At 36.2% G+C, this 13,264-nt stretch overlaps 1 protein-coding gene across 2 annotated transcripts in view; it reads left to right on the top strand.

The window, feature by feature from the left end:
• ASCC3 (activating signal cointegrator 1 complex subunit 3) overlaps positions 1–13,001 on the top strand; it is a 257,561-nt gene extending 244,560 nt beyond the window's left edge. The window contains exons 38-42 of one of the 2 annotated variants that reach the window (XM_037520154.2): positions 1,536–1,687; positions 3,371–3,518; positions 6,558–6,767; positions 8,684–8,859; positions 8,954–13,001. In XM_037520154.2, coding sequence (XP_037376051.1) covers positions 1,536–1,687; positions 3,371–3,518; positions 6,558–6,767; positions 8,684–8,859; positions 8,954–9,101 — 834 coding nt within the window. In that variant the 3' untranslated portion in view covers positions 9,102–13,001. Of the gene's footprint in view, positions 1–125; positions 1,226–1,535; positions 1,688–3,370; positions 3,519–6,557; positions 6,768–8,683; positions 8,860–8,953 lie in introns of those variants that run through there. The other variant, XM_054699051.1, reaches the window with a different exon arrangement.
• The last annotated feature ends 263 nt before the right edge of the window (positions 13,002–13,264 follow it).

Here is a 13,264-nt window from a genome sequence, read left to right as displayed (position 1 = left end):
GTTAGGTTATAATATAAAATCACAAGTAAAGTCACCATAGTTACTCCACATTACAACTTCTGACAGCATCATGATACTGTATTAAGTATAGTTATTCATTTTTTTCCTTTTCTATTCCTTTACAGAATGCAAGACTAGTGACTTATGAACTAACAATTTTTTTTCGGCCTGAATAATGTTCTGCATAAACCTACTTGTCTCATACTTGAAAGAAAGGCAAAGTGTTTGAATCAGCTCTGCAGAGAAAAGGGAAGAATAAAAGTGAATTTTGACTAGTTTATAAACATGTGTATGCACACTGATGTGCTCACATACCCATATATATACATATAAATGTGTGACACCAACATGCCGGTTTTATGATGCATATTTAGTAGCCTCCAGGGTGCTAAAGGCCAGTTCCACCCTCCCATCATATTAATCACCATATCCAGCAACACTGGGTCCTTTTCTCTAATATCTATAAATAGACTACAAATAGGGTTAGCCAGACTTTAATTCTTTTACTTTTAATGAATTAGAGAATACAGAATAAGAAATTGAAAGCTTAGAAGTAAAAATGTGTCACCACTATAGTACTAAATAATCCAGTGCATTAATGTTATCAACATAAAATACCCCTTTTAAAAATTGTTTCTAACAATTTACTAATAAAATTTTATAAATATTTTACTGTCCATAAATTGTTTACTATTAGAATATGATTTTAAGCATTTACTAGGTACATCTAATTCCTCTTACCCTCATCTCTTCATTTCCCAAAACAAGAGGACCTAAAATTGTATAAAGTAGCTGGCTCAGATCACAATATTAACTTACGTATCTTTAAGTCAGCATTCTCCAGAATCTCATTTAATTGAAATAGCTTTGCCTGTGTAAACGTCTCCTTTGTTTAAATAAGATTTCACTGTTTAGTTTTGCCTTAAGCAAACACAGCCATTTGTTTGTCCATAAAACATTAGATTAAATGTATAGACTAATATGAACAGCTTCCCATTGTTCCACATGTACCTCTGGCAGTTGTCCCCTTTGGGGTATGTGGTATCTTGTGTTCATTAAAAATCAAGGCTCTATCTTTACTCTGCTCTTGGTAAAATAAATTTTTGGCAAGGAAACTTCCAAACACCTTACCATTATTGATTTTAAATTTGGTAAAGACTCCCTGAGCTTTACTCTTTAAACGCAGCTCTTAATACTCCTGATACAGTGAATTATATAGGCATTTCCTCTCAAAGTACACTGAGTTTGTCTGTTTGCTTTGTTACTGAGGACCAGTATTATCTGGCTATCTTGCATAGCTAAAAATTTGGCACTTTGTAGGAAGTAATGTGAACTAATGCTATGAGCAATTATTTGTTCCCTTCAATCCAACTGTAGCTTATATTCTGGTTTCTACTTTGATTAATACTAATTTGCAGGTCTGTGCTTAGTGTTTTGTTTGCTTGTTTGTTTTTTGTTAAGTCTGACATCAGATCCCCGGTGGAGCGGGCAGGTGTCATGGCATTCTGGTCACAAGTGCATTTTCCCCACTTTAGGCAATGCTGGATGTGGCTGCAAACCAGGGCTGGCTGGTGACTGCCCTGAATATCACCAATCTAGTTCAGATGGTGATCCAGGGCCGGTGGTTAAAAGACTCTTCTCTTCTCACCGTACCAAACATAGAACACCATCACCTTCACATTTTCAGGTAATTGTTTTAAATTTCAATGTGATTTTTTTTTAATTTCACAAAAGCATTTTCTTTACATGTGTGGTCACTGGAATCTCCTGCTGTGCCTAGAATATTGATTCTTTACGGTGAAATGCCCTGGTTTCCCAGAGGGGGAGATGGCCTGCTGATAGGATATTCTCACTTGGAATTTGATCATCCATCCTAAGCCGAACCACTATTCATTTTAACTTTCTATTAAATTGTTTTCTATTTGCAACAGTGGCACACTTCTAAGTTAGCTGTGTTCCTTCCTTTACAATGTCAGCTTTCATATGAAAAGATGTTATTAAAGTGCTTTGTGATATAAAGCAAAATAAGTTACCAGTTTCTGTTATTGCCAAATAGATTTGAGTGATCTGAAAACTATTGTCAGAAGCAAATTAGGCATCTGAAGAATGTCCAAAACTGGGGAGTTTTGGACACAAAAATATAGCTTGTGCTCAAATTATTTAACCCTTAGATCCTATGTACATGTCTACAAATATTTTAGCAAAGAAAAGAACAGTACACATCACAAGCAAGGTTGGCAGTGTTTAAATGAAAATATTTCTTTCACACCAGTGTTTCACACCAGTTGATAGACACTTTCTAGCCAAAATATGATTCACAAGCATGTAGAAAAGCAGATACTCTGACGGCAGCTTGCCCCAGGCACCCTGTGCCTCTTGTCAGCTGGACCAGGAGTCGCACTCCTTGGAGGCATCTAGGCAGTTTCTGACCAGATCCTCAGATACACATGGATCTCCTCAGGAAAGTCCCTCAGGTTGACTCAAGTGTATGGGTGCCAAAGTAGTTGTTTCCATAGTGCTTGAGTCCCCACCTTGGGATGTCCCTGGAAACTAAGAGGCACATTCAGAGGGTAAGCCACCCCAGAGGCAGGTGGCAGGGGTAGAAAAAGCTCATAGGTCTCAGCTAGATACCTCATAGGTCTCAGCTCAGTTTCAGGAGCTCTTCCAATATGGTACTAAAAGTCATGGGAGTTGGGTTTCAGCAGTAATGCAGGCAGTTCTGTTACAGAAGCTGCTTGGGACCTAGGAGATTTGATCCAATTTTTTGCTGTCACATTGAAAACTGCTATGTTAGTATAATTCAAGTATATAAATATAAATATATTTATATTCCTCCCTCTTGCTGTATAAACAGGAAAAAGAAAGTAAGATTCAGATGTACTGTGTTCCTGGGGATCTGGCACTCTAATGCTATAAATCTCAGAGTCCCAAAATGTACTTTTAATTGTATGTTCCCAACAATTTAACAACAAAAACTATTTTCAAGTAATTATTTAGAGATATTTGCCTGCATCAGGGCTCCGGTTTATATTTTATCCATATGGAAGCATTAATATACATTAACACCTTCCTATAAAAAGGTACCCCTGTGTGTGAACCCAAAATATTTACTGAGCTCACATATGATTTATTTTATGTCATAATAGTGATGACATGACACTATCATGACACATGATAGTGATGACATGACATTTTCTGATAGCTCAGAAAATGCAGACTGATTTTGAAACTTAACAATAGTGACTTTAAAAAGTTATTATTGTAGTCTAAATCTTAAAAAACTGTTGTAATTCTATAAATCATCATTATCAGAACAATCTCACTGGTGTTATGAAAGACTTATGTAGTGGTTGTTAATATCATTTCCTAGGAAATGGAACCCAGGTCTAAAGGGCCCACGTGCTGGGGCTCACAGCTGCATGGAATGCCTTCCTGAGCTGATCCACGCCTGTGGAGGGAAGGAGCATGTGTTCAGCTCCATGATAGGAAACGAGCTTCCGGCCACAAAAATGAAGCAGGTAGGACCATCACTTCCTCACTTCAAAACTCCCTGACTCTGTCTGAGAAGATATACTAAGAGTTTTCTTAGTTAAAGTAGTGGTTTTGGAGTCAGACTTACTGGGTTGAATTTTGTCTGCCATTTACCAACTATAATTAGAACTTGAAGGCATTATACCTATCTCATAAAGTTCTTGTGAAAATCATGCAGAATATTATTATGTAAACTGCTTCATGGAGTTCCTGATATAGAGTAAGACCTCAATACTTGATATTAAAAATTATAATAATAATTAGTGATTTAATAAAAGTTGTTTCAGTATAATACAGTTCAGCTGGTGAGTGAAGCATACCATAGTGTGTCCAGCACTGAGGTTGTGTTACCAATGAGTCCTTCTGATCCCTTTCTTCAGGATAGGTTTCTCTTTTTAATGCTTGATTTTATTTCATGGAATTCCCTCATTTACTTTTTTATGACCCTCATTTTAATCACTTTATATTTCCTAGATTCTAAAATATTCCTTCAACTAAGTTCATTTGTATACCAGATAACTTAGACAGAAGGCAAAATCTATTCCATGAAAGACAAAATAGGTTGTCTCTCCAAACCATCTTTGGAAAGACCAAAAAAATATAAATGAACAATGTCAGAAATATTTGAAATATTTAGATTTTTAAATCTTAAGCAATTTTACCTCAAATTTGCCAAAGTAAATGTTCATGATTTATAATATAGTTAACATATATTAACTTATACATACAAATATTAAAATAAAGAAACTTCTAATCCATGTCATTTTTCCCAGTAAAACTTATTTTTGACTTGGGAAAACTATGACAGACAGTAAATTCTGATTGTTCAATTTCTGTTGAACCCAAAATTGGCACCAAAAACTATCTAAATATTCATAGTAAGTGCCTACCTTTCTAACTAAATTACCATCAAAATTATGAATAAAAACAATATATTTAGATCAAAACAAGGTTTCTGTTAGCAACAACAGATTTCAAATATAACATACATTGATTTCAAGCCAAGTTTTAGATGTGATAAAAAATTAGAACATTGTTTTAATTAGTTCAGGGAGAAATCAGAAGTAAACTTACTTAATTTATTTGCATAAATTGCCATTCTGTTATCTTTAAAACCAAATGCAAATTGGCTCAGTCTGATATGATGATGGTTATTTGGCTCAAAAGTGCTTCAATTTGCAGAGCAATCTGGTGTCGGCTCTGCAGTGAGGCGATCCCAGGTAACATACAAATCCTGAATTATTCCAGAAATTAGTATGTTTAAAGCATCAATTTAAGTGCTAATTGCAGTAGTAATGAGAAAAAGCAGTACGACTGTGAGATTTGCATCTCCTACCCCATCAGTATGCCTGGAACGGCTGCTGACTGGCAGAGGATTTGGTTGCTAATTAAATAATTGTATGCATAGCAGTGCTCTTGCCTGATTCAATAGATGAAGATTAATCCTCAGATAAATATGTTTGGCTGGTATTGAAATGTCTTAGCAATTTCTTATAAAATAGCTCATTTTATATACGTGTATGTATACATATATACACACGTACACACACACATATACATACGCGACAAATGTACATTGAGAATTGAAAAGTAACAATAATATTAAGAACTACATACATTACAAATATATAAAAGTCAGGTCTGACTTTGGAGGGTTTTGTAAAGTACAATCCCAAGTTGTTTTCTAACTGCAAACACTGGCAACTAATTCGATAGTATATGTAAAGAAGTATATGAAGTCTTGCTTCATGTGGTAAATGTTACATGTGTTATCTCATATAGCTAGTCGTTTTCTAGAAATTGTGTATTTAATGTCTCCTGGATCACTTCTCCTTCCACTCTGGCCAGTCTTAGAAGAACATCAAATGGCATAGCTTCTATACTATGTGACTCATGGTTCTGGAGAGAGATCATCATTTGTTAGCTTTAAGTATGATGTAGAACATTCTTTAACTTAACTGTGTCAAGATCTATTCCAGACATCATTTACGATTCACAAGACAAGTTATAGCATTGGAGATAGATTGAAAATTTGCATTGGATTTACATTTTTTGAATTCCTAAAGGGTAGTTTGATTCATTAGGGCTACTTCATTTCAATTAAGTATAATCAGCAGCACTAAAGTCTTACCAAACAAAAAATCAAAGTCGATACGGAAATCTATAGTATATATTAATGAAATCAAAGGAAAGTCAAAGTATTCACATATTTTAAAAAACTAACTTAGAAGGTTAACAACTGATAAGACAGCCAACATAGTAAAAAGTTTTCTTGACTGCTAACGTCTATCCCTTTAATATATGTCGCTTTAAATAATATTCTCAATATGGTAATACCAAAAATGCATATTTTCTTATAGGCACCCTAGACTTACAAGGTTCCTGAAAATATACAGATGTCTAGAAAAGTTTTCCTTTTGGAATAAATTGGGAATATGAACCAAAAAATTTTGTACATTGTGGTCAATGGGTGATGCTGCTGACTGGCTGACTGACATCAATTGCATGACATTTTTTTCAAGTTGCCTTTTTATCCCCCAAGTGATATTTGTCACCTGAGGACTCATATAGAGGCTTCAGTTCAACAACAAACATTTTTATTATTTGTTAGGATAGTCAATACCCACTCAATATCTAGAAAAGAATCACAATAAAGTGGCCACACATTAACAAATGTATTAATTATTTTCGAGTTGCTTTTCAAAGGATTTACACAACAGAGATTAAAAGAATATTCTTTTGACCCACACACAAATGATGAGAAGAAAATCTGGGGAAGTCTGTGAGGAACAACCGTGGTATCAATATCCTAGTATTAATATGGTCATTTAGTTTTGAAAATGCTGCTATTGTGGGAAGCTGGGGAAATGATGCACAGGATTTCTATGTAGTTTGCCTTATAGCCGCATTGAATCCGGAATTAGTTTCAGATCAGAGGTTGACTGTTTCAAAAGCACACTGTCTTTTATTTGATGACTACATTTCACAGTAGCCATTCCTTTACTATCTTTTCTTACTTTGTTCAGGCATGGAATTTCATATCTCACTTGCCTGTGATAGATGTTGGCTTGAGTGTTAAAGGCTGGTGGGATGACTCAGTTGAAGGACATAACGAACTGTCTATCACAACTGTGACTTCAGACAAACGAAATGACAACAGATGGATCAAATTGCATGCTGATCAAGAGTATGTGCTTCAAGTCCACTTGCAGAGAGTCCACACTGGGTTCCAAAAGGTATAATGTTTGGTTTCCATTCTCAAATGCTTCACACCAGATGCCAACGTGCACCACCACACATAACTTTCATATTACTAATGTGTCCGTGTCATTCATGAATCCTACTTTCTCAACTGGCCTTAAGCAGCAAGTGTCAGTCTTCTGAAATTAGTCATTTTTCCTCATGTGCCATTTTTCAACTCCAGAATATTCACCTTATATAATGAGCTGCCTAGAGTACTGTACCCAAGTATGGTCTATAGGCTTGGTCCAGCAGAATTTCCTGGGGTGCCTAGAAGAGTGCAAATTTCCTTGGTCCTACTTCAGAGTAACTGCATCAGAATCTCAGGGTGGGACCTCAAAATCTATGCTTCTATGCATCATCCCCAAATGATTTTTAAGGTTATTAAAGTTTGAAGAGCACTGCCCCAGAGGTACTTTTGGGTTCAAGAACACATTGGGGCAGGTGTAGATGAAGGAAAGCTCTGAGTTTGAATAAGACTAAGCTTTTCTACACCTCGGTTGCCTCGTTTGCCTGCCTCCTTGATGAACTTCTTTATAACACATATGAGAGAGCTTTGGCAATGTTCATACAGGTCAAACATTTACAATATTTTTATTGTAAATGACTGTGCCCTTTTCTATTGCCCATTACATCAAAATTAATTATTTAGCCCTCTAAGAATATTAGTACACACCATGTGGGCAGATAGGTTTTAGTACAGTAATGACTGAATAAGAGAGAATTTGTCTTCTCTTTAGACTGAAGGAGTCAGGGGCTTTCCCAGGTCTGGAGTAAGCCATCAGGAGTGAGTTGTCGTCCTTTCCCCTCTATTTTCACACGCAAAATAGTCATTAACTTTCTGTTGTTAAACTGTCTTGTCAGTACTATGCCTTCAAGTCCCACATCATTCTAAAAAGCACTAGCATTTTATAAAATTTACTGTGGGCATTTTTAGATGACTTCATATATATCAACTTACCAAAAAAATAATAATCATACAGATAAAATTATGGGGGGATAATAAGATTTTTACCTTACTACTTAAGCATTAGATTTAACAATACTAGAAAAACTCTAAACTGTGTTTCTAAATGCTACAAAAATACATTAATCCCTGACCTCTCTTTTAAAATGCCTTAAGTGAAATATCTCTCAATAGAATACTGAATCGAATCTGATTAAGAGCATGTAATTATTGGTACATGTCATTATAAATACACTTTATGCCATAAAGTCATTGTCTTAAAGAATCACTGGAATAATCTTGTATTTTACAAAATGAATCTAAAATAAAGACTTCAAGTGCTGTCATTATGGTGATATCTAATCTTGGATTGTGGTGATTAATGTCTTTTATAAATTGCTTGTCTCACAATTTCCTGTGCCTCTGAGAAAGGACTTTTAATATTACCATATTAGAATACATGTGAGTTTTGTTCTTGGATGGAGGGAAGGTGTTTATATGATATAGTACTTACTCTCTTGAGGTAGAGAGTCTAATTATGATTGCAATGTTCCCCCGTAATGTTTCTTTCTTGTCAATAATGCTCTGGAAGATTTGGTTAGCCTGGTTTATCTCATGTTTTCACCTGCAAATGGAATATCAATATCGCTTATCAGATTGATATGAGGATTTACTGATTTGATGTCAAGATTCAGGTCTTTCTTTTCTAACTCTACATAATATTCTGATGGTTGTAACCACAAAGTAGTATCTGTGATGTGCTTTGTGGACCTTGAGGAAAAGTAAGTGAGAGAATATCAAAGAAACTAAACTAAACTGTGATTAAAATCATCCTAGTTAGCTATACTGAGTCATGAAATTTATTGCTTTCAAGTAAGACATAGTCTTTTAGCTAGAACCAAGTGGGTGTAGAAAATCTAGGCACTTATAATGAATGATACATCATGGTTTTTTTCTGGTTTGCAGGGAAAGCAGGACAGCCATGCTGTTGCCCCTCGATTTCCCAAGTTTAAAGATGAAGGATGGTTTTTGATCTTAGGAGAAGTGGATAAGAGAGAACTTATTGCTTTGAAAAGAGTAGGATATGTTCGGAATCATCATGTTGTTTCCATCTCTTTTTATACCCCTGAGGCACCTGGGAGGTAAGCAGAATCTTAACCACCAAAGTTCTGGACAAATTTATTATGACTGTAACAAAAAGTGGTTTTACATTTTTGCTCTAATTTTACATTTTAGGTATATCTACACACTGTATTTCATGAGTGACTGCTATCTTGGCCTGGACCAACAGTATGACATCCATCTCAATGTCACCCCAGCCAGCGTTTCTGCACATATCAACGAGGAGTTCTCTGATGACTTGACTGACCTAAAAGTGAAGTAAACGGACCCAAACAAGCCATTTGAAAGAAGTGGTAAAGCAGTGAAGCTGTTCAGTCTTCTAGACAAAGTTATTACTTTGGTGTTTGCCTTGGTGAAATCTACTTCTACCCTTAAGACACTCAGAAGATTGATTCCACCAACACAAGTTAGCTGCAGAGGCTTTTAACAAATGTTGCCTTTTATAATATTATCTTCAAGGGTTTCTTGATAATAATTAAGCATATAGGAGGGTCAGCTAATTCGTGTAATTCAAGATGATATATAGGAATTATCAATAAAATTCTACATCTCACAATATTCTGTTTACAAAGAATATTGAGGGGTTTTTGTGTGTGTGTTGTTTTTTTCTAAGATTTATTTATACATACAAGAGCTGGGGTACAGGCCAGAGGTGTGGGGGGTGAGAGGACTCACCAGAGGCAGAGTGGGGAACAAAACAGACAGACTGACCGAAGTACACTGCTGAGGGGAGCAGCAGGCGAGTCAGGAGAGGTCTGCTGCGCCATGTGGGTTACTCCCTGGCTGGCCAGGAATTGAACTCTTGCTGCAGTGGCTGCGGATAGCTTCATAGGTTGCGTCTTAACCCTTGCGCCACCAGGGAGGCCCCTGTGTGTGTTTTTTGTTTTGTTTTGTTTTGTTTTTAAGGAAATATACACTAAGTGCTGACAGTGTTAGGATTTGTTGTAACAGATTTCTAGACCTGCAGCATTAGATACATAAGATAAAATAGAAGGTCATTGTGTGTCTTGTTAGCAAATTTATACTTTGATCACATATAGATTCAAGAATACCTTACCATTATAAATGTTAATAATAAATGAAATAAAATCACGTGGAGCCCAGTGATGACAAAAAAAAAGAACAGAATATACTGATCTTAGAAAATGTAGATACTGTAACTGGTGGAAATAAAATACTTAGAGTGCCTCTTCAGGATAAGCTGACTCAGTTGTTTCTCCTGCTTCCTTTTCATTATATCCCCTCTTCCTTTTTTTTTTTCCTTCTTCCACCCCCTTCTACTCTAAGACATATTTATTTATATAAAGAGAGAAATACTACTTTCTGTTGTTACATATAGTACAGCCCCGTATAGTATAATTCTTTGTCTTTATGTTCTCAAAACTTGTCTGAGGCAAATATAGAAAATTTTTGACCCTTACAGGTAGAATTTTACCTGTGATAAAGGAAATTTCTCTATGTCCAAATAATTTTCATGTTGAAAAGTATTTTTCAAGCTAGAAAGTAATTAGAATGCACTGTCCATTTTATTCCAGTGCAGTGAAATTCTATCTTTGCAAAGGAATGTCAGTTATTCCTGGTCCTATGGTGAATTATTTTAAAGTACTTTCCAGTATAACTACCACAAGTACTACAATTTAAAAGTTTCTATGAAACTGATACATATTGCTTGTGTGCACATGCTTTTTCTCGCTAGAAATTTAAAAAAGAAGAAAAAGTAGGATAGGGAGAACCAGGCACTCACTTCCCAAAGTTAAATCTGAAGAACGAATGTGAGCACACCTAGTACCTGGGCCCAAGGTGTCAGAAGGACAGTCTCAGAAGCTTACTTCACGTAGTGTGCTCTGCTTTTCCTTTAGTAACTTATATCCTAATTGAAATTCATACCTTAACCATCACTTTAGTGAAATTAAAAGAAAATGAAGATTATAGACAAATGATCATCTGTCCATACAGGAGCCTGAGGAGAAACAGTCTCATTTTCATGTTTCTGCCTCATATCTTTTCATTAGAGAGCAGGCGGGCACGGACTGGTGTAAGAGCTCCTTCACTGGGTACAGGACACAGGACTCAGGGGCAATAAGGAAGAATTGTTCTATCCACCAGGTCTAGGGAAAACAATATGACTAATTAAAAGTGATTAGTTCAGAATAAGCTGCAGAGGACCCTGATAAGGCAAGGTGCACTTTGATGGAAAAGTTAATCTTACTCCAATGAGTAACCAATGCTCTTTACCTACGACTTTGTCCTCACCTATTAACCAGCATGTTATTGTTAAGAGTGCATTATAACAGGACATGTGCCAACAAAATCAGATTGATACTACTCTTTTCAGAGCTATCAATCATTAACTTCCCATTTAGTGGCCAAGAACTTCACCAATATTTCAAATTATTGTAAATCCTGATGAAAGAGAACTTCTTTATCCTCCTAAAATTTCTGAAGGGAAATTGTTTTTCTTGGGGAGAAAAGTTATAATAAAAGATTTCATTGGGCTGAATTAATGTGTTCTCAACTGGAACACCCATAGCATCTCAAACCACACACTTCAGGGCTGGCTATTCTGTGGTGCAACTCTGATTTCATGCTGTGTCATTTCACGTCCTTCTGGATATTATATAATTAAAGCGCCAGGTATTTGTCCTAGGTTACTATATTGAGTGCTCTGACAGCCACGTGAATCAGAGATATCCTGCTCTCAAACAAGGCAGACTAGTTATGAAAAGGAGATGGACATAATTATAATAAAGAAATCACATTTACTAGTAGAAGTGCAGAGGAATGCTATGGGAGTTGAGCTGTGAGATATTAGAAAAATCATGAAGGGACATTTTGTCTGAATTTTGAAGATGGTTAGAATTATGAGCATTCCCTGTAGAACAGCATCCACAAATCTCTGAGAGAGCCTTACCCGAGTGCCAGGTAGGTCTTTTTCAGAGACATGAAAGGGATTAACAGGCCAGAAGAATGGAAAGTATATGAAGTGACCTTGAATTAGGTAAGGACTGCAAACTTACATGTATGCAATGGGAATCCTTGGCAGGCCGCCAGAAAAGATCATGACAACATTCTGAAACCAGAACAGAGAACAGGGAGAGAGGAGATAGCCAAGAGTCCGGGAGGGCACACATCCATGCCTGAGTGGGTAATGGATACTAAGTGTTAAGGCAGGGACTGGAGATCCTAGTGAAAAGTCCTGGTTTTGTGGCTAAGTGGGGTCATTAATGATTGTTACGATTTCAGTAAAATAAGGAAGGGAAAGTTTAAGTTGCAGGACCTGAGTGGGCAATGAGAAAAGAGAAGCAGTGAACTATGCAGACTTTTTCATTTAAGGTCTAATTTGATGGAGCGTATGATGATAGAATAAACACTACTTGGTAAGAATCAGAAAGTCTCTGTCTCCTGGCTACTTCCTGAAAGTGTGTAGTCATCCTCCAAATAAAGAATGCAGTTGACTTTCAAATAAGCTCTTCTAATGATACTGCAAAAATGGAATAATTATGGATTCCAGGACTCTGCATCTTTACCTGTGTTACCTGTGTTAGCTGGGTGTTATCAGAAAATATGCTCTATTTCCCTGTTAAAGTAGTTTCACCAAAGATGTCTAAGGAATAGGTATAGATTTTAAAAACTGGGTTTACTGTATCAAGAAAAGCAGTTTTATTTTTTTGGTTTTGCTTTTTTTTTCCCAGTGAATTTCTTACTCGTGTGTTATTGATTATCCCATTACATATTGGAACTTTTAGTATCATATCTGGTCAACTCTTCTGTTCCCATTTCCTCACCTATAAAATAGTGGTAACTCCTACCCAAGCTACTTCTCAGCATAATTGGTTCCATCAGGATAAAAAGGGAAATGAACATAATTGCTATATACATAGTGCCTGGCATAGCAAATGTTTTATCAATATTGTTGAATTAATCATTTATGTGAAAATGCTTAGAAAATTATAAAAAAAAAAAAAACATGAAGGGTAAATAAAATGTAAAGTCCAAGGTGATATATTGTAAATAAACTCATTCAGGGTTGATTTTTTCAGCAGGTCAGGAGGCTCTGAGCCCAGCCTGCCATAGCTACGCCCATCAAAAACAATAAAGTCTTTTTGCCCAGAGATTCACTTGTGTCCATTCCTTTGTGCTACATTATCTCCACCTCTCCAAATGCAGGTGCATGCAACTTGAGGTTGCAACTCAACACCCCGATGGGATTGGAAATTCACTCCAGTGGAACTTTTCTAAGGATGCTTCCTGGGAATATGTTTTGATGGCTGGTGATGGGGTACACAAAGGACACAGCCCGTGCAAGAGATGCCTAACTGCCTATTTCTACCCCTTTGGCTTCAAGGATAAATTTAACAATCTTGTCAAGAACATTTTTTGACATCTAGATCAGCAGAAGAGACCACCAGAAATAGAGCAGTGTTT

This window comes from Talpa occidentalis, unplaced genomic scaffold, assembly GCF_014898055.3.
Source record: "Talpa occidentalis isolate TD23 unplaced genomic scaffold, MPIMG_talOcc4v2.1 talOcc4.2, whole genome shotgun sequence".
In the NCBI taxonomy this organism is placed as follows: Eukaryota; Metazoa; Chordata; class Mammalia; order Eulipotyphla; family Talpidae; genus Talpa; species Talpa occidentalis.
This window is presented reverse-complemented; position numbering and strand designations above follow the sequence as displayed.